We start from the raw sequence: 25248 nt of genomic DNA, 5'->3' as shown, positions 1-25248 counted from the left end.
TAAATGAATGGTTTTCTTTAGCCTTCTCTTCTACTTCTGTGGAAAATGCCTCCCTTATGCTAATGATCTTATGGGCTTTGTGGCAAAACAGAAACAATGTTGTATGGAAGGGTCAGGGTCAGACTGCGAGTGGTGTGTTCTTCATGGCTTTGAATTTTTTGCAGCAATGGAAAGCAGCCCGTGCCGTTTCCTCAGTAAGTACCATTGTCGATTCGGTTCGCCCGGTCTAGTCTCCTCCGTCGCACGATTGTATCAAGGTGAACATTGACGCCTCTTTAAGCTTGCAACGAGATTCGATAAGTTTCGGTTGTGTAATCCGGAATGATGATGGGAGTTTTGTGGCTGCTAGAACAGACTCTTTTTATAGCCATATGGATGCAAAGTGTGCTGAAACTATGCCATTTCGGGAAGTATTGAGTTGGATTAAAGAATGTGGATGGAATCAAGTCCTTTTCAAATTGAATGCTCAGGTATTTGTGATGTCAGTATGAGAAAATAAAGTGTGTTTTTGTTCATAGATCTGCGAATGATGTTACTCATATTCTAACAATATCGGCTTATTCTGAGTCAGATCAAGGAGTTTGGGTTGATGTCTTTCTTCTCCATATTGTTTCTATATTTTCTTTGAATTAATGAAATTTTCTTGTATTTTTAAAAAAAAAATTTATAATTTATTAAAAATTTGATTTTTTTATAATATTAATATTAATTTATTATTTATTTATTGATTAGATGCATGTATATTTGTACGCATAAATTTTTTTTTATATGATAAATTTAATTTGTTATTTATTTATTCATTTTCGTATTTTATATTTATATTTTTATTAATAATAAAATTCTTAATTAAATTTTCAACTCCTTGTGTTAAATTTGTTCCGCTCCATTAAAAGCCGAAACTGGAGGAGTTTGACCCTTGACAACTACAATCCCCATTTTTACTCTTGCTAAAAATTGCACATTGAATCCATCTGTAAATATTTCATAAAATTTACAAGGGCAGATTTTTGCCATTAATATTTTATTTATTTTAGTTAAATTCTCACCAAAATTTAATTAATTAATATGTTAGAAAAATAAAATAAAAATTTGTTTAAATATAAAATTAAATCAATTATATCATATTCCTATTCAATTGATTTACTAAAGTGAAAAAATAATTCTTAAAAAATAAATAAAAGTTATAAACTAAAAGCAAAAAAATAAATATTTTAAGAAAAATTAAATTAGAAATAATATAAAACAATAAAAATTTAAATATAAAATTTTCACAAATAAAAGAAAATGTTCATTATAAAAATATTTGTTTAAAATGAAATGTTAGTCTGATGACATGGCTAAAAGGGTTAGAGAAAATACCAAAATTTCAGCAAATGAAACAAATAAAAAAAATTATTTCCATTTTTTTTGTTTTGACTTTGAATAGATCAGATCTCACAAAAAATGAAACTGATTGGTTCTTAAAGAAATTTTAACTATTATTTAATAATTTATATGTTGTGTTAAATTTAAACATTAAAATTAGCTTGTTTTGTAGAAAATATAGAAAATGATTATAACATTTGTGAATTAAAATTTTATTAGTAATGATTTTTTAAAGAGAAAAATAAATTAATATTACAATTTCTTATCACAAATATTTTAAAAAATATATTATTTATATGTTAATAATCTTTAATTTTATAATAAAAACTATAATTTCATACTTCATATATTTTGGTATAGTTATTATGTTATAATTTTTTAAATATAAATAATTTTTATATTACTTTATTTAATATATATTTTATATTTTATATATATATTTAAGCGTATTTGCAACGTGTGTGAGTATTTTATTATTTTCAATTCAAATAAAAATTTATGGTTCCACGCCATTTTTGGTGAAACTGATATAGGATTGAAATTCCTTAATGCAGAAAGATACACTCGCATGATCGTTTGACATTTGGACCGAGATTTCAGAGCAGAAGAAGAGCTTCTCAGCAAAATTCGAGAGCTCCCCTCTTTCTCTCTGTTTCTACCCGTAAAACCCAGTAAAAAGTATAAATATAAGTAGAGAATATTTGGTGTTTCTTCCACAGTTAGCTCCGTAGAATCGTAGCAATCTTATTGTTTTTTAGCTTTTGTGATTATTTGTTTAAATCCTGCGAGATCTTGGTTTTTTACCTTTTGACATAGAGAAATTGTCGCAAAAGACTACCTTTTTATATACATATATATTTCTTGTGAACCTCTCTTCCTTTTTGATATTCATCTCCATCCGTGAGTTGTTAGAGACAGATTTGTGTCATTTTATTTTACCCTTTTCGATTTTAACTTGGAAAATTGCATCATGATTTGCACCGTCAAGCAATCTGCTATGGCACCCATGATCAATGGATCTGACACGATTTTTCGCAGACAAAGTCCATTAACTATACAGAGATCTTTGTTTTTGCCGTCACTTACAGTCCAGAAGAACCCAAAACCAGTTCTCTCTGTGTCAAAACCTCTACTGGTCTCCTCGATCGAGTCTATTGCTGTATCAAAACCTCAAAGGAAATACTTGATCACATGCAAAGCCTATGGGGACCGATTGCAGCCAATAAAGGCTGAAGAGACAAAATCAGAGACAGCGAGGAGGGTCAAGATTGGGATTTACTTTGCAACATGGTGGGCTTTGAATGTGGTGTTCAACATATACAACAAGAAGGTGTTGAATGCGTTTCCATTTCCGTGGCTGACCTCTACACTTTCTTTAGCTTGTGGATCTCTCATCATGCTAGTTTCCTGGGCTATAAGGATCGCCGAGGCACCTAAAACTGATTTTGAGTTTTGGAAGACTCTGTTCCCTGTAAGTAAATTTGTGGGTTCTGTTTTATTTTTTTTTGCGAAAGTGAAGGAAATGATGGGAAAGTGATGTTTTTGTTTTGATTTGCCCGATTCAGTTTTCAGGTTTTATGGTTCTCAGACGAGAAAATTACCCTTTGTTTTGTTGCAGATGAAAATGAGTGAAAGGGGCAAATGATGGGCAGCTGTTTGTGCTTTATATATATATTTTTTAAATAATCTTATTAAATTACTTGCTGGAAAGCATAGGGAACGAAAGTTTGATTTGCGTTTATTCAATTTTGTTGGGTGTATGAAAATTTGATCTAAAATTGGACTTGTTTCGCTTTCTTAAACCTTTTCTCGGCCAATTAAAAAAAAAAAGAGCTTTTAGGATTAATGGTGTCTGGGGATTGAACTGAGATATGTTGTCAATTTGATTCTAGTTGCATTCCTAGCGTTCTCTAATTGTTTTCTTTTTCTCGTAAGGTTGCTGTGGCCCATACAATTGGGCATGTAGCTGCAACAGTGAGCATGTCAAAGGTTGCTGTCTCATTTACCCATATCATTAAGAGTGGCGAGCCTGCCTTCAGCGTCTTGGTCTCAAGGTTCATCTTGGGCGACACCTTCCCTGCAGGGGTTTACATGTCCCTTATTCCAATTATAGGTGGTTGTGCACTTGCTGCTGTTACTGAGCTCAACTTCAACATGATTGGTAAGAACACACACTCTCTCTCTCTTTTGATCAGTGCATGATTTGTCATCTTTTAATTATTTCATGATATATGAACATTTTGATCCTCTTACTTTTTTTTCTTTTACATGGACAAGGAGAAAGAAAAGCTTAAATATTGAGGCCCTGTTTGAGCTTGAGGTTGGGAAGCCAAAAGAGTGATCTGCACCGTCTTAGATTTTGTTGAAAAAGCTATTTAATTGTTATAGAATTTTTATGACTACAACAAGTAAAATTTTATTTTAAATTAATTTTTAATATCTTTTTTTTTCTCCCTCAATATACTTCCCAATAACAATGCCAAATATATCCTGAATAGACTGTGTTCAGTGAAACTACATGTTTGTCTAACTGCTGTGCCCTTGCTGGTGTTTTTTTCTGTTTTTTTTTTTTGCTTTATCCCCTCCATGTATGATATTAATTTTCGTCTGTCTTCTGGTTTTTCTATATTGAAAGGGTTTTTTTTAAGGTGGGGTTGGAATGTAATTTTGGTAATTTTTTCTCATTCATGAACTTTATAGGTTGGTGGTTGGCTATCTATTTCAGGTTTTATGGGAGCGATGATCTCCAACTTGGCATTTGTTTTCCGGAACATATTTTCAAAGAAGGGCATGAAAGGGAAGTCTGTTAGCGGAATGAACTACTATGCATGTCTCTCTATGTTGTCTCTGTTGATTCTTACGCCTTTTGCCATAGTTGTGGAGGGACCGCAGATGTGGACAGCAGGATGGCAAACAGCCGTCTCTCAGATTGGACCGCATTTTATTTGGTAATTGCTTGATGACTACAAACGGTTTATTTTCACTGATTTAGAGTACTCAGTATTTGTCTATATGCATTTACATGGTAGAAAAGTGAAATAAACAGTAGTTAAATCTTGATGGGAATGTGTTTGATCAATAATTTAGAGGATTTCTATGCCTGGCCTCTTGTTAGGTGATGTTTTGAGAAATTATGAATTATTTGAATTTGAAGTCCAAGCTCATCATAAACTTTCAGTTCCACACTTGCTGATGAGATTCTACACAATGGTTTAGCATATTTTACAATGTGTTGCTTGAAATACCTTTTGGTTCTGAAGTTTTGAATACTGAACTGGCAAATGGTTGGCTAACTGATTATTTATTTATTTATTTATATATTTTATTTCTCTTCTTTCACTAAACCTGTTATAAGGGGTTTTCATGATACGTAAATAGGTGGGTGGCGGCACAGAGCGTGTTCTATCATCTGTACAACCAGGTGTCATACATGTCCTTGGATGAGATCTCTCCCTTGACCTTTAGCATTGGTAACACCATGAAACGTATCTCCGTCATAGTCTCTTCCATTATCATTTTCCACACACCTGTCCGGCCAGTGAATGCTCTTGGCGCTGCCATCGCAATCCTTGGAACCTTCTTGTATTCCCAGGTAACTTTACCTTCTCTTTTATGAATTTTCTGATGATGCTATATAATTTCATAAATTGCTCTATCTTCTAGAAGATAAGTATATCCTTGGACAAATCATGGATCCAGCATACTGACAAATTTTGTTTGTATGTATGTTAAAGATGTCAAGAAAAACCTAAACTTTTCCTATGAAAAATAATAAAATAAAAGCTGAGTGGTAATAAGATAACATGGGCTCATAGTTTTCAGATGAAGGATGTGGAATGTAAGTTTAGGGGAATCTGTGGATCAGAGAACCTGATAAAATACTGAGTATAGAACCATTTACTGTAAACTGTGCACGTTCATGGAGCATGCTAGATATAGACTGCATTCTTGGAAGGTTAGATCTTAGCCACGTTCTAATAGTTAAATCTTGTTGGGGTTAGGCGATTAGTTGGATATTGACCATGGTCTAGCTAATTTGGGGAATCTTAAAAGATTCCCTTTGCTTATTCCTCTTCCTGAAGTCAGAATACTGCCAAAGTTGACGGCTGCTGTTTAGAACGTGTTTGTTTGGTTACTCTAATTATTTGCATATATTATTATTCTTGCAGGCAACACAGTGATGATGCTTTGGAGAAGGCAATTAAAGATTGTTCATCGTGCAACATAAATGATGAGTTAGGGTTGATAGTTTGCAGTATGAAGAGGGGCTGGTTTTGGCTTGGATGAGCCAGCAGGCAGGCAGGCATCTTACTTTAGATAATAATAATAATAATTGTGATTAGGAGCAACATTTGCTCTTACAAAATGTTTGTTACTGAGGTTTTTCCTTCATTTGTGAGGCTGAGGAGAAAATGTTAAAATAAAACTTGGATAATGTCCAAATCTTGTCTGTTTCAAAGACGAACATTAATAACATATGAAGGCAAAGAAATTTATTTTCTTGGATTACTTGCTTCTTTATAAATTAATTCCATGATTGTTATTTATAGTATCACCGACTCCTCTCAAGATAAATGTCTCCTCATGCAACTGAAGGGTTATAAACCCTGGAGGACATGACAAAAGCACAACTTTTATGGTCGTTTCCTTCAATTCTCAGAATTTTAATTTGATAATTTTATTTTATTTTGTTTTAGTTTTGTGGTAATCATGCACGTTCAATCTTTGGGGAGAAAGAGTAAAGAAAGGAATCCACTTTGGGGAGAAAGAGTAAAGAAAGGAATCCAACGAAACATTTGGTCCCCACCTGGGCACTGTCCCCTTCTGGATCCCTCAAAGGGTACCGTGGCACTGCCTTGACCCGACCCTCGGCCATCAAATTTATATATTCGATTAGTCTTTTATCCGGTATTAAAATTTTTTATATTTCTATTATATAAAATAATATAAATTATTTAATTATATGATATTATTTTATAAAATAATATTTATTTTTATATAAATTCATTCTGCTACTGAGAGAATAAAATATTCTCTTAAATTTTAAATTTATTTCATATTCAAGTTACAATTTCGAAGAATTAGAAATCTAATAAATACGTGGATTTTAAAATTTTGAAATATTAATAAATATAAAGTTATGTATAATTAAATTCAATTATATCAAAAAGTTTAAAAATTGTGGTACTTATTATTATATATTATTAATATTCAATAACAAATTTCATTTAAATAACTATATTAATAAATTTTATTAAGATTCAACTATGGTGGACATCGATACGATGGCAGGAGTTGCAGTGGTGAAAGAACAATATTATTTATTTTATCACTATACTCTTCAAGTGTTTCACAATAATTATAGTCTAAATATGTTTTATTATCGAAGAAGAATAAAATAATTTTTTTTCAAATATACTTGAATTTGAATTAAAAAATTTTAATGTTTGGATAACTCTTTATCTAATATCAATTTAGTCTAAATAGTTGAGTTAACTGTGGAGAGTTGTGCAAATTGGTATACTAGATATTAAGAGAACAATAAAAAATAATAATTTCAAAATATAAGCAATAGAAATGGAGGAGAGAATATTGTGTGTAAAAAGTATATGAAATGAACCCAATTTATTCGATTTTAACAATTACGATATAAATGAAATGTGAAATTATTGAGTTGTTACTTTCCAAAAATTTCCAGCGTCTTAAAATTTAAAAAGGAGTTATTTGCCTATATCTCTGTCTATTCGATCTTTTAGGTTTCAACTCGTTTCGATAATTATGTTAGGATACCATTAAAGTTTATATACAATATAATCATAACATATTTGTTTATTTGAATAGAAAAATATTGTGCTGGTTGATTTTATATAAAATAAATAAATAAAAATTTAATTTTTATAAAAAAAATTGAAATTATCACAATTATTAATATAATAACATATAGTAATTTAAATTTAATAATTTAATCATTTAATATTTGTAATCCTTAATTTAAAATATTAGAATCACTATTTTATTTTTTATTATACTTTAATTATTTATATCTATTAATTTTTATAATTATTTGAATTGAATAAAATTTTAGTTTAATAATATTTTATGCAATTAGTTGTATTAATTTTTTAATTATTTTATACTTTATCATAGTTAATATTTTTATAATAATTTTTATTCTATATAATTATTCACATCAGACAAAAAATATATAATATTTATCAATTAAATTATCTTAATTATAATTTAAAAAATTATTAAATCAACAATACAGTAGTATTGTGATATAGTAAAAATCTTTTACATGATCTTTTTATTATGAAAGTATTGCTAATATATATATATATTTCTTTTTTTGAAGTGATTTCTTTTATCTAAACATCTTTTATACGGTAGTATTCAATTTTTATAAATATTTTATTTATTATTAAAATAATAATAAAATTTTGTAATAATCAAAATACAATAAAACTTTTTATTACAATATTAACAATATATTATATTTAAAAATAATAGAATATCGAAATCTCATATAACAGTGACAGTATTTATTATATTAAAAAGTAATAAAAAATTAAAAGGTCATACAATAATAATAATAATATTAACTTTATATATATATATATATATATATTATTGTTTTGAATAGCTTTGGAAACTAAAACACAAGCTTTATTTGTAATCCTCTCGCCCAATATATAATCCTTTATATTTTGTGCTTTTGCGAATCTGATTGATTAATGAAATTTTAACTTTTAATAAAAAAAAATAAAATTATTCTGACTATATTATTTCAAAATTTAACTATTACTCCTCAAAAGTTTAACTATTAATATTATAGTCATTTTTCTTTTTTATATTATAATTCTATTTAATTTTATTTTAATTTCAATAAAATATCTCTTTAATAAAACTTAGTGGCTCATGGGTACAATTAAAAAGTATAGTCTATGACAGTAAAAAATCCTGAAAGGATGAGATATTTAATGATATAAAATTTATGAAATGAGTAAATTAAAAATTTTTGGGATCAATATATAATCAAATTGAGAAATTTCGTCTTATTTGTGGCTGATGATTTTATTTCTATTTCAAGAAAGGGCTCTTCCATGTTGACGTACACTATGCCAATGTGTCTGGAGACCACCTCTCCCATGAGACCTCTATTGCTTTGCTTTCCTTTATGTGATGTTGTGGTAGTTCAAGCCTTTTTTTCGTTTTGATTGTCTGGTGGTGGGTGACTTCGATTTGGGTTGAGAATTATTTGGTTCGTGTGATACTGTGGTAGTTCAAGTCTTTTTTTCGTTTTAACTGTCTAGTAGTGGGTGGCTTCGATTTGAATTGAGAATTGTTCGGTGTCGCATCGCCTCCCTTCAAGTGATGCTATCACCGTGGTGGTTCAAATCTTTTTTTCTTTTCATTGTCTGGTGGTGGGTGGCTCCGGTGAGTTGAAAATTATTTGGTAATGCTTTCATTTTAATTGTCTAGTCTGGTGGTGGGTAGCTCCAATCTGAATCGAGAATTATTTAATGGATTTGATTTGTTCTGAATTATTTTTATATTAGATTTTTTTCGTCCTGGTTGTACATGTTGTTTTTCTGAATATACCGTTTTTTCTTTCTGTTATTTCCAGTGTCAAAAGTTTTCAGAATACACCATTTTTTCTTTCTATTATTGACACTACAGTGTCAATAGTTTTCGGCGGTGACTCGATGCTGTCAGCAATTTCAAGTGGTAACGGAGAAAGACAGAGCGGTGTGTAAATTGAGTTTGAATTAAATTGAACTCTGATTGTTGGATTTTGGGTTGGACTTTTCTTAGACTTATATATGCTGTATGCTGTTTGACCCACTGGGTCTTTAAATGCAAAATTACCTTTGCATGGTAAAAAAAACAAAACAAAAAAAAAAGCCTATAAAGATTTGATAGAGACAGCATCTTATTCCCAAATATTCAAAAGAAATAAAGAAGGGAAAGAAAACCAAAAACTTAAACACCAAGCTGGGATTAATCAGTTTATTGTCAAATAAAAAGAATTACATCACTAAACTTGCAAATATTTTATGGCGGCCTGCACATCCTTATCACCTCTGCCACTGCAGTTCAACACAACCTTAGTTCCATTTGGGAGAGTTGGGCTGAGCTTCTCCAAATATGCCAGGGCGTGAGATGTCTCCAGAGCAGGTATTATGCCCTCTAATCGTGATAACCTCTTGAATGCTGCACATACAAAGCAAATCAGTAACTAATAAGAAAGACTTCAACTTGTTAATTATTTACAATTTACAATTACACTACTAGAAAAGCGGAAATTGTGTGATAGAAAGAAGCCACTCCGAGCTTTGGTCTGTGCAAATTGTTTGCATGAACTCCCGCACTTTTAATAATAGCAAATTATTTATACCTGAAATAACAGTCAGAGAATCTCAACAAGTTAACTTGGTAGCAGGAGGAATTTTTTTTTTTTGCTTTTTTCCCCTCTCAGAAGTAAAAATTTCCTGTTTCACACATTTTGTATGTGGGATGGAATTATTATTCAATTGATTCATTTCTGTCTTTTCAAAATGGAAGCAGGATAAAAAAGCTGAGGAATGCAAGTTTTGGGCCATCCTAATAACATTCCTTGCGAGTACCAAAACTGCATTCATGTGAAAGAAATGGAACTGGTCCTAGTAATAGTTCTTAAAAGAACGATAATCAAACATCCATATCAAAATTTTATGGAAATGGATCAGAAGACAACTTATAATCCGCTGGAATGAGCTAAAAAGATAGTTCCTAGATTGAGAACTTCAAAACTGAATTAGCACATCCATGATCCAACACAGAACGAATGTACACAGATAGACAATCAACAACATGCAGTAAGCATAATAATAAATCGTCAATCTTCAAAAATATCAGCCAAGAATAATTAAAAAAAAAAAAAAAAAGAAGAATTTTCCATACCTTCCAATGCCTCCTCATCTGTAACACTATAGTATTCAGCACGTCCTTTTTCTTTCAGAAAACTGTGCTCAGGTCCAACTCCTGGGTAATCCAACCTATACAAGGACAGAGATAATAGATAATGCAAACATAAAAGGAGAGAGAGATTGCAAAAGCCATACTACTTAAAAAGTCGGTTATAACCTTACCCTGCACTTATAGAATGAGGCTCAATTATTTGTCCATCATCATCTTGTAATAAGTAGCTCATAGCTCCATGTAAGACACCAACTTGTCCTTTGGTCAAAGTTGCTGCATGCTTACCACTATCCAAGCCTAAACCAGCAGCCTCCACACCTATCAACCTAACGTCCTTGTCTTTAACAAAATCATCAAACAGTCCCATTGCATTGGAGCCCCCACCAATACATGCAACCAGAACATCAGGCTTCCCACCCCATTTTTCAATTGCTTGTTTTCTTGTCTCTTTACCAATAATCTTATGGAACTCCCGAACCATCATGGGAAATGGATGTGGTCCAGCTACAGATCCCAAAATATAATGGGTTGTCTCCACATTAGTCACCCAATCTCGTATAGCTTCTGATGTAGCATCCTTCAGTGTTGCAGTCCCAGAATGGACTGCCCTGACTTCAGCCCCAAGAAGCCGCATCCTGAAAACATTAAGTGCCTGTCTTTCCATATCTTGTGCACCCATGTAGATGATACACTGCAAGCCGAACCTTGCACAAACTGTAGCAGTTGCAACTCCATGCTGTCCAGCTCCAGTTTCAGCAATTATACGTTTTTTGCCCAAATGTTTAGCAAGCAAAACTTGCCCAATGGCATTATTGATCTTATGAGCACCTGTGTGATTAAGATCTTCTCTCTTGAGGTAAATGTGTGGTCCTTCACCATTAGGACGCCTATAATGCTCTGTAAGACGCTCGGCAAAATAGAGAGGAGTTTCCCTACCAACATATTCTTTCAAAATCCCAGCTAGTTCATTCTGGGAGACAAATTCACTTAAAAATTCATTTAAAAGTATTATTCTCCTTTTCTATTATGCGATAGGATAATATACATCATAAAACATTAAATTGAAAATTATTTGACACACAAAATACAAGACGCAGAATTCAACTTTCAAATGATTTTTACAAAATATATAATTCATCCATCCCATTATTCTTTTCATCTTTCCGATTGTTCTAAAATTATTATCCACTTTTCTATTTCAGTAATATACAAATTGAATATTATAACCCTATTTTATTTTATTTTATTTTCAAAAAATCTCTTAAAACCTTTTTTAATATTTAATAAAATTTAATATTTTTAAAATAAATATAAATAAAAAATTAATATAAAAATTTATTTTTTTAATATATTTTAAAAAATAAAATGGATAAAAATTATAAAATAGAAGTAATAATTTATAAAAATAGTAAATAAGAAATAAATATAAGTTAATAAGATAACTAAGAAAATAAAAAGATTCAATGAATATAGAGACAAAAAAAATACAAAAATTAAAGTGAAATAAAAAATATAATGAATGTTTAATATTATGAATTACTGGAAATAATTATAATATTTATTTTTATATATTTTTATTTCATATATATTATATTTATAAATCACATGGACCCTTAAGTGGAACTTATGCACCTTTCACTTTGTATGAAAAAGAATTCTTAATTAAAATTTTTATGATATACATTATCATAATACAGATAATAGAAAGAATAGTGCATTTAACATATGCCTAGATATTAAAAATTGATGTATTGCAATGTATTTTTCAATAAAATATGAAAAAAGGAAAAGAATAGTATTAGGGTAAGCGTCGGTTATTATTATTATTTTGTTTATTATTATGGTGCGGAAAGCCAACTTTTTGTTTTTTCTTTCCAGACATTAACGGTGTGACAATGATGATAAGGTTGAGCAATATTTCAATAAAACTGAAATAATTAATTGAATCAAATTAATTTTAAATTTTAATTTAATTAAATTTTAATTGTTAAAATTAAATTATTTCAATTTAATGTAATTTTAATAATAAAAAAATTTAATTAAATTAAATTGATTACTTAATAATACTCTATAATTTTAATATAAAAAATCAACTTAATTAAAATTAAAATAATTCCTCAAATCTTACAGCACTAACAATCAAAAATTCAATATTAAATATTCAATAGACCAAATTATTTATTAAATTGAATTTGATCAATTTAATTTAAATTATTTTTTAAAATTAATTTAGTTTTATAAATACTTAAATTTAAATTTTAAATTAAATTAAATCAAACAGAGTACCTAATGTTAAACTTGCATGCCAAACACCGGTGCTTATCAATTTTAGTCGGTGGCGCCTACTCCCATCTGGGATGAGTCAATTTTAGTCGGATCCAACGGCAAGAGAAGCCGTTCGCATATGCCAACATGCTTCTCATGGCTTAATTTATTACTAATATCTATTTACTTCAAAAATTTTCTGACTTGTTGCACTGTTCTGGGAAAATCTTCCCCACAAACCATGATTTGCGATTTATTTTTAATTACCAAAATTTAAAAAAAAAAGGGCCCTCAAACAGAAACAGCTTTTTGAGGAAAATAAAAAGTGGATATAGCGCAAATAAAGCAGAAGTCACTTGGATTTCCCAAACAATTCACTGAATTGAATAATAAATAAACCTTAACAAAACCCCAAATACACAACAAAAGGATTTTTACCTGAAAATCAGGATCATCTTTGAGAGAATTGAAGGCGGATTCGAGCTCAGAGAGAGCATGGATTAGGGTTTCAGGGACATACTTCCCGCCAAATTTACCAAACCTGCCATAAGAATCGGGCCGCTGCCACAGAGCTGGGTCAGAATCCTCTTTTCCTTCCCTCTTGACAGCAGCATCTCTGGCCAAAGTGCAAGAGACGGAAAATCTAATAGAGTGATAAGAAGAGGATGAGGAAGGCTTAAAATTTCTGAACTTAAAGGGCAACTTGGAGGAAGAGTAGGGGTTGGAGATGGTAGAAGAAGAAGAACTGTGAGCTCTGCAGTAAGTAGCGGCCATTAGGGCTCAGCTTTTGGAGTTAGGTGGCTTTGCTGACTTCTTTATTTTGGGGTTGGTGACGCTGGGTCCGACTCGGGATTTTATAGTTGCAGCACCTGAGTTCCCTTTCCGATTCTGCAGTGACGTGGCATTTTGTTTGCCAGTAGTTTTTTTTAGTTGAAAAGCAAAAAGGACGATATGGTAAGGCACGTCACTTCCTACTTTTCTTTTTTAAGAAAAAAACACTGTCACTTCCTACCGTTAACATACCAAAAAAGGGAAAAAATCAATAATAAATGAACCTACAGCAAATCATTCAAAAGTTTTCCATATTTCAAATGAAAATATGTATAAAATATCCTTTTCTAAATGGTTGTAACGTAATATGAGATTACTCTGCAAAAATTACCACTTATTTATCCAAAAAAGTGGACAGACAAAATTTTTGAAGTAATTAACTTTCAATAAAGAAGTAATCAAGTACTATCAATAAATTATTTTACATCATAAAAACTACGTCGTTTCTTATCGTCACAAGAACACCCTGAATCCTCACTTGGTCTGTCCTCTCCGACTTGCAGACCACTTTCACGACCACCCCCTTTGTCTGCTTTCTGGCTCTATATCCAATTGATTGAAAACTGTTAAGGTTTTTAGCGGCAACAAGAACATTTTCTTTTTAAGCAGCCAGCTAATTATTTAGGGTTTCAAAGTTCAGACTCCATTTGCGCCTCCTTAGACAACGACGTTCCTAATGTTGTATTTACTACTCAGATCGATGGCCCCGTAACTCTTCTTGCTTTCTCGCTCTCTCAGGTTCTATTTTATTTTTGCTTAGTGTGTGTAAAATCCTTACTCTGATTCTATCTTTGCTGCCCAATTTCTGATCTCTTTCTATTTTGGGAGAATTATTACCTGAGTTTTAGAAAATTCATTATGTAATTAAGCCTTGTTAAAAGGTCCTTATGATATTGAAATACAACTAATTAGTCTTCCGTCAGAGAAAGAGCTAAATAATTTACAACAATAGCCATTTACGTCAGCAATTAAATTTTAGGGCATTTATCATGTTTATCCAGAGCGAGAGCGAGAGCGCGACGAGCATAGGAAGGAAGAGGAGTTTTTTGTTTTGCTGATCGGTGAAAAGAGGATACTGGAAGAGCCGAGTGAGAGCAAGGAACAGGCTTCAGGCTTCTTTTTTCTTCTATTGTGTTTTTTCGTTTTCTTTTGGTGGTTTTGTGAGTCCAATTTTGCAGTCTTTGTTTTGAGTGCAAGTTGAGTTTTTGTTGTGCCTTCTCCTAATGGCTTGCATGTAAGGTTTTGTTGTTCTCCTGTGGATTGGTAGTCGTCCGTCTGCCTCGGCAAGCAGTTTGTTTTGGTGTGTGTTGTTTTTCTTTTGGTTTTGCTTTGTTTTGCCAGATCAATGCTTCATGTGTAGGGGTGGGTTTTGTGATCTAGATTTGGTTTGTTTGTTTGCTGGGTTTGCTTGTCGCTGGAAGGTTCGGGTTGATCATGCTTCGTCATTGATCTACGCACCCTAAGAATGAGAGTCCAGCTCTGCCCATCCCTTTCTGCTGCTCTTCCTGACTGGTTTATAGAAAGCTCTGTTAAAAGTTTTCTTGATTGGGAGGGTTTCGTTTTCAGTTTTGGTTGATTGGTACTTTCCGGATAACTCTGGTCCCGTTGGTGGCGGTGAGTTCGGTGGTTCCCCAGACGCGTTGTGTTCCTAGTTTCGCTAGGCTGGGTTTGGTTTGATGAAGTGGTTGGGCTTTCTTTGTTTTGGTTTGATTTTTTGGGTGGGTTAAATGGGATGATATGGGCTTTCTGGACTTGTTTACCTTTTGTACATATGCCCGATGGACTATGTTAATGCATCTCACTATGCATGTTCCAAAAAAAAATAATTCAAAAATAAAATATGTTTTTCCAATGTCACGGATCAATATTTGAACTTTTTGTTAATTTAGGATAAAAATAAAAAAAATTTATCAATTTAGAGTTAAAAACACATGGATTTGAGATATTTATGAATTTCGGATTTGACTTGGCGATAAAAATGGTGTCTGCCGCCATTAATTAATATAAAGCCAAAATTACTGGTAATATTTAATTGTAGAGTTATTATATTATAAAATATAAATATATTAATTAATTAATATATTTTTTATATTATATTAATTTAATAATTTTATTTATATTATATTTTTTATTATAATAAATTTTTTATAATGTATTTTATTAATTAACTTTAAGTAATTAATGGCGGCAAATACTATTTTTTATCGCGATCTGGCGATTAAATTCAAATTCATAAATATATTTTTTTAATCTAAATTGATATTTTTTTTATTTTAAACCCTAGATCAACAAAAAGCCCTCAATATTTACTATAAAAAGAATAAATAGTTGTATTTAAAAATAATAATAAGGGAATTTTTAATTGGGCGATGGACTAATGAATTTTTTAAAAAATTTAGGAACCTAAAAGCAATTTCCTTTCTACTTTTACAAGGTTCCAACAAGGTTTTTCTTTTCATTTTCTTCTCAATCTATACTCTGTGTATGATGCTTGGGTTAGTGATTTGAGAAGTTGTTTTCCTACTATTAGCGTTGTTTTCAGTACTAATTTTATTGCTATTACTACTGAAGAGAGCATTATAACGTTTGTTTCATTGCTGAAAACCAGTATTGTTCTTGAAAAAAAAAAAGCATGTTGTTGCCACTATTTACTTTTCAACTTTGAGAAAACAATAAAGTGAATTTCGGTTTTGCTTTCATAGAATTCAATTTGGCCGAGTTTGGTTTCTTTGCTGCTAACTTCATTTAACTTGGTTTTGATATTTTGGGACTGAACAAATCATTACACACTCTTAGTTGATCTGGTTCATTAACTAACTCATGCACAAACTTGTAATTAGAATTTATACTGAATTATATGCTTAAAGACATTGAATTATAATGTCTTGCTGCTTTGGCGTTCAATTTCTGATTAGATTCATAAATTTTACCCCGCTTATCTAACATTTGCTATTCAAAATTTAGGTAGCTTCATAACTGCACAGACAGTAATTCCCAATGGGACGTAATTTGTCTAATCATTCCCAATCTCTTGTTAGACGTCGGGGTTCTCCACATAGAAAGAGGCCATCTCGAAGAGAAAGATCACCAGCTTGACTCAGGAGCTCCCACATGGATACCTCTCCAGCAAAAGAGGAACTCTCAAGTCGCATTAAATCTCTGAAGCATGAGATGTCTCACTCTCCCCCTCCATCACGACATAGGAGCTCCACAGGGATAGCTCGCCTCAGGCAAGGGAGAAAAAGACTAGTCGTCAAAGGTCTTATTCTTCTTCTCCAAGAACAAAGCGATTAAGGAGGGCACAAGCTGAGAGAGAGACTAAGACTGTAGTGGAGACGGACCATGAAAGCAATCATGGCAAGGGAGATGGTAGACATAGGGAAAGAGAGACAGAAAGTTTTTCTGAAAGAGAACATGAAAAAATCTTGGCAAGTTTAGTGATAAAAGTGCACATAGAGAAAGAGAGGCTGAGAAAGTGATTGAGAGAAAGCATGAGAGGGTTAGTGACAAGAGCGCACATAGAGAGAGAGGTGAAGATAGAGAAAATGGAGCTGAGAGAAAGGAGAGGAGGACAGGAAGAGATGCATGGCAAATCTTCTAGAGCGAGGAATGGGAGATCTACTTCTCCATTTGATCGCCCCAACAAAGATGTCCATGGGAGAGAATGTGATTAGGTGTCTGCTGATATCCACAATTAATTACTTTTCTGTCTCTTGCTCAAGTGTCTTAACTTTTTTGTGCACAGAAAAACTGTTGTTTGCCATCATACTGCAAGGAATCCCTATTGTTTGATGGAAATTGTTAGAATACTATGAAATTGTCAGATAACTAGTCCTGAATCATTGTCGTAGGAAGTTTGAACTTAATTTCATCCGGAGAATGATGAACATTGGTATTTTCTGAACGCTCAAATCTTTTTTGTGGGTTAAGAATTACATTCATTGCTTAATTGAAGTGCCTGATGAAACTTTGGTTTTACAGGTGACCAACTCAAGAGGAACAGAATGACGGTTAGTGCTTCTTCACCTTTTTCTTTTTTCTCTTTAAATTTTCATCTAAGCGTTGGTAACATAATTTTGGTGTGAATTCCACCTTTTTTCTTATGAATATCAAATTATCAATGACAGCAAGCTGAGTGCTTTGCGTTAGATTCTGTAGGTTTATATGATTAATAGCCATATTCCCCACTGATAAGAATTGATAAGCAAAAGCATCAGGTTGGAAAGAAATTTTTTCCTAGTTTTTTGTGGATAAAATAATTTAAGCACAATGGATCAATTGGTGTAATATGATTTCTCTAACATAACACAAGAGCCTTGCTATATTTTGGTAGTCTTTACCATAGCTAGAAAGAAGCAATCTATGTTCATTAGAGTATTGAGCTTTTCTTCTTAGCTTCACACCTTGATCAATGTGACAAAGTGAGGATATCATTTGCACAATGTCTTAGGCTACTTTTCACTGTAATAAATTTACTAGTCATTTTGTGATTTTCACAATGGTTTTATTTGTATTGATGCAGGAGAGAGGATAAACCATGTTCTTGCACATAATTTTCTTGTTTTGCTGTTGCTTTAATTTTTATTTGATAATACTAAGGGTCGCATTGCCAATACTTTGAGCAAGGGTTGAGGCTGCTTTTTGCTTGGGCAGGAATGATGATGATGATTCTGTGGCAAAGATGAAGGCTGCTGAGGAGGCCTTGGAATCAAAGCATGAGGTAAGAACAACTGGCAAGTTTGTCTTAATTTTTGCTAAATTTCAAGCATTAAGGTGGTGTGAATTATTCTGTTTGGCTAGTGAAAGTGTCGGACATCATATATAGATTCTATTACCTTATTTTGACCGTTATCATTGCAACTGCAGCAACAATCTTCATTTGAGCTATCTGGAAAACTTGCTGCAGAAACCAATAGAGTCAGAGGTAGGGGATGTTGATTCTGCTTTTGTTTTGACTATAGAGAATTGGCATGTCTTTATAATTGGTAGTATTGTTGAATCTCTCTCTCCCTCTCTCTCGCTTTCTCTCTCGTGTTTGTGTAAAATTATTCTTGGTTTTTCCCTGCTATGATGTGTGATTTTTTTTAAAAGAAAATAGTTATTGTTCTATGATTTTGCTCATTCTGGGATGTGAACAGGAAGGCAGAAAGTGCCGGGAAGTCTGTAATTGCTAATGAATTTGATCTTTTGTGACAATTTACTGAACTAATGGAAATTCTTTTTGGCTTTCTCATCTTCTTTAGTTTGATATTTGATATAGTAAAAGCTCTTTTTTTTTTCTGTCATGATTTGCACTAGTGGAGCTGGAAAACCTCACTTGTTCCATTCAAGTTTTGCATAATTTTCTCATTCATTTCCATGCTAATTGTTTTTTTTTTTCCTTTTTTTTTTCTCTTCAATAGGTGTTAACAGTATTGTTCAATGAGCCCCCAGATGCTCGCAAACCTGATATAAGATGGCGACTCTATGTCTTTAAGAATGGCGAAGTGCTAAATGGTAAATCCAGGAATCTTCTTTAATTGTTTATATGTATATCATACACATGAATCCATGCAAAACATAAGATCTCTTACCTTCCTCAAATCATATCTTCTTTCTTTTTGTCAACTAAAAGGTGTTTTTGCTTCAGTCCTATCATCTTATGAGTGTGGTTTAAATCCAGCTTGTTTGGTATTAGACGTAGAATTTGAATTTGTTTAAAACCAAGCATGTAAGGCATATCATGGTTAACCTCAATTGGTGAAAGTTATCATTTATTTGTTTGGAGCTTTTTTCAGTCTGTAAGTGCTTATATTACCTGTCCATTCATTTTCCCAAAGGTTGATCCATTTTGATAGTAGAATTATGGATTATGAGAGAGTGAGTTTTTAATATATCCCATTGGCTTATATTCTTATTGCTAACTTGTGTTGATAAACAGAGCCCCTCTATATACATCGCCAGACCTGTTACCTTTTCGGGAAAGAAAGAAGGGTCGCAGATATTCCTACTGACCACCCATCCTATAGCAAGCAACACGCAGTCATTCAATTTCGGTAGCTTTATTATCAGCAGTTCTATAAATCTGGTTGATGTTGTCAATTTTTTATGATTTCTGGATTCTGCTTTTTCAGGCAAGTAGAAAAGGAGCAACATGATGGTACCTTACCTAAGCAAGTAAGGTGAGAAATTTGCTGATTTCTGGTCAGTGGAATTACTCGGAATTATTTGTAAGCATATCATTTTGATCCTCGTCTGACCTTTTAATTCTGTTATTCTATATGCCACTCTAGGCCTTATTTAATGGATCTTGGAAGCACAAATAAAACTTTCATTAATGTAAGCAATATATCTTAATATCTAGTTGCTGATCCATCTCTTTTCTCTTTTATTTATATATTATTTGACTTTACAGTAATTATTTCTAAACTTTTTTGCTGCTTTTGCAGGATAATCCCATTGTACCTCAACGTTATCATGAGCTTTTTGAAAAAGACACGATTAAATTTGGTAACATTAGGTAGGCAGATAATCAGTGTTCCATTCTGTGTTTTCCTTGCACGGACTTTTACCTGTTAAGTCTTCACGCTGACTATACTGGTTAAATAGTTTAATTTTTGCTTACATCATATATTATTCCATTCCTGCAAGTTCAGCACACATCTACACGGGTGATTGGCATCGACTTTTTATGGTCTGCAAAATAATTTGAGAATTAAAGAATATTCTTTGAACTCAGTTGAAAGTTGAGGCATAAATCTTCTTCCTTCAAAAGCTTTTGTTCTCTTTTAAACAGCTGCAAGTTAGTGATACCAATAGATGTTTGGCTGTATCTGAGGCATAACTCTTTTCTATTTGGGTGTTCCCATGTTGGTTGAGAACTTTCACTTTGACCCCAGATGATTTAATTATAAGGTGGTATGGTCAAAACCGGTAGAAGTTACTGAACTTTCGTTGTCTGCTAACATGGTTATGAATGAAATTATGGAACATGTTAGTCTAGAACTAACACATTCAAGCTTATTATTAGTCATAAAAACTCTTGTAAAATGACAGGATTCCACGATTACACTAGTATTCTTTCTTCTTGTTTTCTCTTTACAAAGGAGTTAATACCCTGGATTTCTGCAGCCGAGCATATGTCCTATTGCACGGGAATTCAGCAGACTGATGGGTATCAAATCCATCACCAAGATGTTTTTCTTTCTTCAGGGTGTCGGAGATTCAGGAACATTTTGTTTGAATACAGTAGGATACCCTGTTATAATGTTCAGTTAGCTTTAACTGGGAATGGACAGAACTTGATCTTTTGTAAAACTCAAACACCCATTTGGGCTGAATTGATTATTTTCATGCTACACTGCTGCTCTCTCCCCTGCTCATTAGGTTTTTGATACTTCGGTGTCCATTCGAGGCGGAGGTTACCCACTGTGGTGGATCCTTGGGCAGCGGTGTCTTAACCTTTTTCTACTCGAGTAGAAATTCTTGGTGTCATAACAACAATTTTAGGTTGTTTTGGTGCTGGCTCCGAGTGCGGCGCTGCTTCTTCAAGCGTCCGGATCTTCATTCCGGGTCAAGGACCCAGTAGTTTTAGGATTAGCTATGGGTCTGTATCTTGTTTTCCTATTGGGCTTGAGTTGTAAGAGTTTGTTTCTTCTGGGGCCTCTGATTTCGGCCGTTGTTCTTATAACCCTTTGGACTCTGTAACTCAACTTGATCAATGAAATTTCTTTACCTCTTAAAAAAAAAAAAACATTACAGTATTATTTTGTACATACTATAATAATGCGATGAATAATATTATTTTAATATATTTAGACATAATGCAACAAATAATATGTATGACAATTAATGATATAATAGCGTTGTAAATCAGTATGAAAGTGTTAAAAATTTAGGTCGAGAGATTTGCACACATCACTGAATCATTGCTAATAAGTTTTGTTAAGAATATAATTTAAGTTTTTTAGTGCCACGAGGCTGTTATGATTTTTATTAAAACCAAATTAAAGAATTAATCTTTTTTTTTTTATTTCATATAATTCTAGTAAATTTTTTTATTTAATTTAATAATGTTTTTTTAAAAAATAATGTTAATTATAAATATATGAAGTCACCTTTTAGTCATATATTATATTTTTAGTTTTTAATTGTAATTAAAAAATTATATAATTAAAAAACAAGTACAAATAACTTAAAAACTTATTAAGTGTTGTATATATTTTTATGTGTTTTGATGCTATAAAATTATTTTTATTTTTACTCTTTTAAAAATAGCATAAAAGTGTTCTAATTTTAAATGTAAGAATTAAGACTGGAAATAAATACAATTTGAAATCAAGATTCAAGAAGAATCGAAATTAGAACTAAATTTGCATTTTAAATTTCTTAGAAATAAATTAAAAGTAAATTCAAATTTGATTTGATTCTTAAAAATTAAATAATTCATAGTTTAATTTCGGTTTCACTTCTTAAATGGGTCTCAAAATTGAAACCAAAACACCCCATATGTGTGCATATATAAACACACACTATTGATGGCTAATAAGCTCTAATTCGATGAAGATGGCAAATTTGTTTGGAAAATTATGGAAAGATAGACAATTTAATATTTTAGACACGAACGTAAAAGAGAATTAGTAGGAGCAATGGTACTCTCTTGAAATTTTAATTTTTTCATGTAAATAGATTTTGAATATAAATTTATTTTTAATAAAAAAAAATCAATAAACATAATTCCATAAAAAAGTTCACAAATATTACATAAAAGCTCATAATATAAAATATATATATAAAGAAAAACAATCTCTAAACATTAAACATTCAAGTGGTTATTCATTCAATATATATTTTTTTAATTATATAATTGAAGTATTGCATTAAAAAGTTCAGTGTACTACAATTTAATATACAAATCAAAATAAAAGAAACAAAGGCAATATACAACCAGCACTATTGAATAGAAGCTGGATTCAAAAGCTCAATCCAACCCAAACGAAAATTACTCGACGACCACGAATCCTACACTGCCAAACATGCAACTAACACTATAATAAATTAAACCTTTTTAGGAAAATATTTATGAAAAAATAAATTTTACCACTAAAAATGACGATGAACAAACCAAGGGATGATCCAAAGACCCATGCATTATCCGATAACTATCACTAATCCACTCAGCCGCTAACATGCAAATCAGAAAACAAAGAAACAATTATGGTATCCATAAAAAAAAATCAATTAGAAATTCAGAAGAACAGACCCTACGAATTGCACGAGAAAAGGCTACCAAAACTCCATCCATAGCAACCGACAAGAGATTCTAAATATCCATTGTCAACTAAGAGAGACGATCGACCCATGTTGTTATCAGACTTCAACGTCAAAAAGCCACCGACTAGCACCCATTGAATACAATCAAATACTGTCAGAGTCAAAACACAGATCTAAACGGCAGACATCAAACTCCAACAAATAATCTCATCATCTAACTGAAAACTAGAAATCTAATTTCAATTTCAAATATTGATTTCAATAAATTGGACCTGCAAAAAGACAAAAACTAAATAACACTGAACAAAGGGAAAGTTGAGGTTGGATGCTCCCAATTATCAATAAAAAAATGTGACACAAAAAACCCTCAACATAACAATCTATTTAATTTTCGCAGCAAATAAATCAAACAAAACTTATAACAAACTTTATGAAAGATAATTATTAAAATAAATTGAAAAAGTTCGAAAATTCAAACCATTGAATATTCGAACTTTTGAATATTCAGGTTTGAATATTCGAACCGATTAAACCAATTTAATTTAATTTAATTTTTTAATTTTCGGCGAAAGCACTCACCCCTACTTATGGCGTTGTTTATTCCAAGGGTTTGGAGAGGACTATTTTGGAATCAAATTGCCTCCCACTCATCAATATGATTTCCTAGCAACATGCTCCGAATTTTAGAAAAATTGTTGTCATTGTGTCAGCTGTTAAAAAGTGGTGTGAAGTCTTTCCATATATTTATCTTTTATTCCTAGATCGGCTAATACGTGCACAAGCTAGATTGCACAACATGTTAGAAGTGGCCACCTCCCTGTTGGTTAGATTTCTAAGCCTGAAGCTCAACATGTTAGAAGTGGTCACCTCCTTGTTGATTGGATTTCTAACCCTGAAGCTCACCTTGCTTATTTGTTAAATATAGACAAATTGTAATCTTTATTATTAAATGCAAAAAATTTCGCTTTTCATAAAAAAAACTAACTCGTGCTATTAGAGTATTATTGACCCTTTATTTATATGCATAAATTAGTAATATCATTTTTCGTTAAAAAATTAACTCATAATATTATTGATTCTTTATTCACGTGCACAAATTAGTAATATTATTTTTCGTTAAAAAATTAATATGTATTATTGATTCTTTATTCACGTGCACAAATTAATAATATCACTTTTCGTTAAAAAATTAACTCGTATTATTAATCTTTTATTCACGTGCATAAATTAGTAATATTTTTTTCGTTAAAAACTAACTCGTATTATTACAAATATTATTAACTCTTTATACACGTGCACAAATTAATAATATTTCTTTCTGTTAAAAAACTAACTTATACGTTTGATCATTTACTCACGCGCACAAATTAATAATATTTCTTTCCGTTAAAAAACTAACTTGTACAGTTAATCCTTTACTCACACGCACAAATTAATAATATCTTTTCCGTTAAAAAATTAATTTGTACAGTTCATCTGTACAATCCTTTATCCACGTGCACAAATTAAAATTTATACTACAAACTGCAAATGATACTAAATATATTTATTAATTTTTTTCATTAACCTATATAAACCAATATATTTACTATTTTAATTACATTATATACCATCAAGGATATCTTTATCTATATAAACAATAAACTTCGAATTCATTCAACTCCGAAAAGTCAGCTCAATAATATTTTTATAAATATTTTTATTTATATCATTAACCCTTAATTCTTATATCGATAGAGATTCAATTCAATTTAAAAATAACTCTATAATAAGAGTTTTACATAATTTAGAAAATAATGTTTCAATATTATATTGAGAATTATTTATCCTCTTAAAATTAGGAGAAGGATCTAAATACCTCTAGTCGAATCTAATTAGAAGTTCAATTCAATTTACTCTTTCTTCCTTGCATGGTATGGTCGTGTCTCCTTCCTTATATCAAACAATTAGGCCGTGTAACTCACTGCCTTACACTATTTTGTTGCAAATCATGGAAGCGCGTAAACCACCACAAAATTAAAGTCAAACAATCATATCACTGAAACTATCTAGTCCTTTTCATTCTCTTACAGGAATAATTCAATGTTCATTAACTTAACGACATACCCTTTATCTATAAGAATTTCATACCCTTTTCTAATTTGATACGAGTGGAAGTGGAGATATATAGTGATCTACAAATGTTAGATGATTTTATTAGAATTTCAACAGAAACTATTAACAGTTTGGAACTGGTCATGCAATTTTCTTAACATGATATTGATTTCAAACCCAATGAGGCAACTGAGTAGTTTCTTCTCTTGAAATGATTAGTTTCTTTTATTTCTTCCAAGTTCTGGCTGGAGGATATGTAAAACCAGGGAGGTTATGACTGATGAACATCTTAATACATATAATTTCTGAGCTAGGAAGATTATAATATATTTCTTGAGCAATAAAATAAAGTTATGTTATATATGTGTGAAGTTCATATGAAATAGTTAGATTCAAACTGGTCCAAATAAATCTATTTTTTACTTGATTCAAAATAATTAATTTAAGTTATTTTATACTAGTTATTATATATAATTCAGA

At 31.3% G+C, this 25248-nt stretch overlaps 2 protein-coding genes and 1 pseudogene across 3 annotated transcripts; 2 read left to right on the top strand and 1 right to left on the bottom strand.

Moving 5' to 3' along the window:
* The first annotated feature begins 1898 nt into the window (after positions 1-1898).
* On the top strand, positions 1899-5874 carry LOC110600833 (glucose-6-phosphate/phosphate translocator 1, chloroplastic). Its single transcript, XM_021737725.2, has 5 exons — positions 1899-2836; positions 3301-3526; positions 4091-4313; positions 4744-4957; positions 5535-5874. Exons 1-5 carry the CDS (start codon positions 2336-2338, stop codon positions 5544-5546), a joined length of 1176 nt encoding a protein of 391 aa, XP_021593417.1. The 5' UTR covers positions 1899-2335; the 3' UTR covers positions 5547-5874.
* Positions 5875-9268: 3394 nt separating this feature from the next.
* On the bottom strand, positions 9269-13434 carry LOC110600768 (tryptophan synthase beta chain 1). 2 transcript variants are annotated; one of them, XM_021737633.2, is made up of 4 exons: positions 13030-13434; positions 10497-11296; positions 10309-10403; positions 9269-9579 (listed from the first exon to the last, which is right to left on the bottom strand). In XM_021737633.2, the coding sequence occupies exons 1-4, from the start codon at positions 13363-13365 to the stop codon at positions 9404-9406; spliced, it is 1407 nt and encodes a 468-aa protein (XP_021593325.1). In that variant the 5' UTR covers positions 13366-13434; the 3' UTR covers positions 9269-9403. The 2 variants fall into 2 exon arrangements, with proteins under 2 accessions (XP_021593325.1, XP_021593326.1); XM_021737634.2 differs by having other exon boundaries at positions 10497-11312; positions 13030-13168.
* Positions 13435-13870: 436 nt separating this feature from the next.
* Positions 13871-21154, top strand: LOC110600769 (annotated as a pseudogene).
* Positions 21155-25248: the final 4094 nt, after the last annotated feature.

The sequence above is a fragment of the Manihot esculenta genome, chromosome 15 (genome assembly GCF_001659605.2).
Source record: "Manihot esculenta cultivar AM560-2 chromosome 15, M.esculenta_v8, whole genome shotgun sequence".
Taxonomy (NCBI): Eukaryota; Viridiplantae; Streptophyta; class Magnoliopsida; order Malpighiales; family Euphorbiaceae; genus Manihot; species Manihot esculenta.
This window is presented reverse-complemented; position numbering and strand designations above follow the sequence as displayed.

Bases quoted from the DNA above. Each gene is read 5' to 3' on its own strand.
- LOC110600833 (XM_021737725.2), top strand. From the start codon at position 2,336: ATGATTTGCACCGTCAAGCAATCTGCTATGGCACCCATGATCAATGGA. The intron at 2,837-3,300 runs GTAAGTAAATTT...TTTTCTCGTAAG, and splicing joins TTTGGAAGACTCTGTTCCCT to GTTGCTGTGGCCCATACAAT. The intron at 3,527-4,090 runs GTAAGAACACAC...TATCTATTTCAG, and splicing joins GCTCAACTTCAACATGATTG to GTTTTATGGGAGCGATGATC.
- LOC110600768 (XM_021737633.2), bottom strand. From the start codon at position 13,365: ATGGCCGCTACTTACTGCAGAGCTCACAGTTCTTCTTCTTCTACCATC. The intron at 11,297-13,029 runs GTAAAAATCCTT...TTTGTCTCCCAG, and splicing joins AAGATGATCCTGATTTTCAG to AATGAACTAGCTGGGATTTT. The intron at 9,580-10,308 runs GTATGGAAAATT...TTGTATGTGCAG, and splicing joins AGATGAGGAGGCATTGGAAG to CATTCAAGAGGTTATCACGA.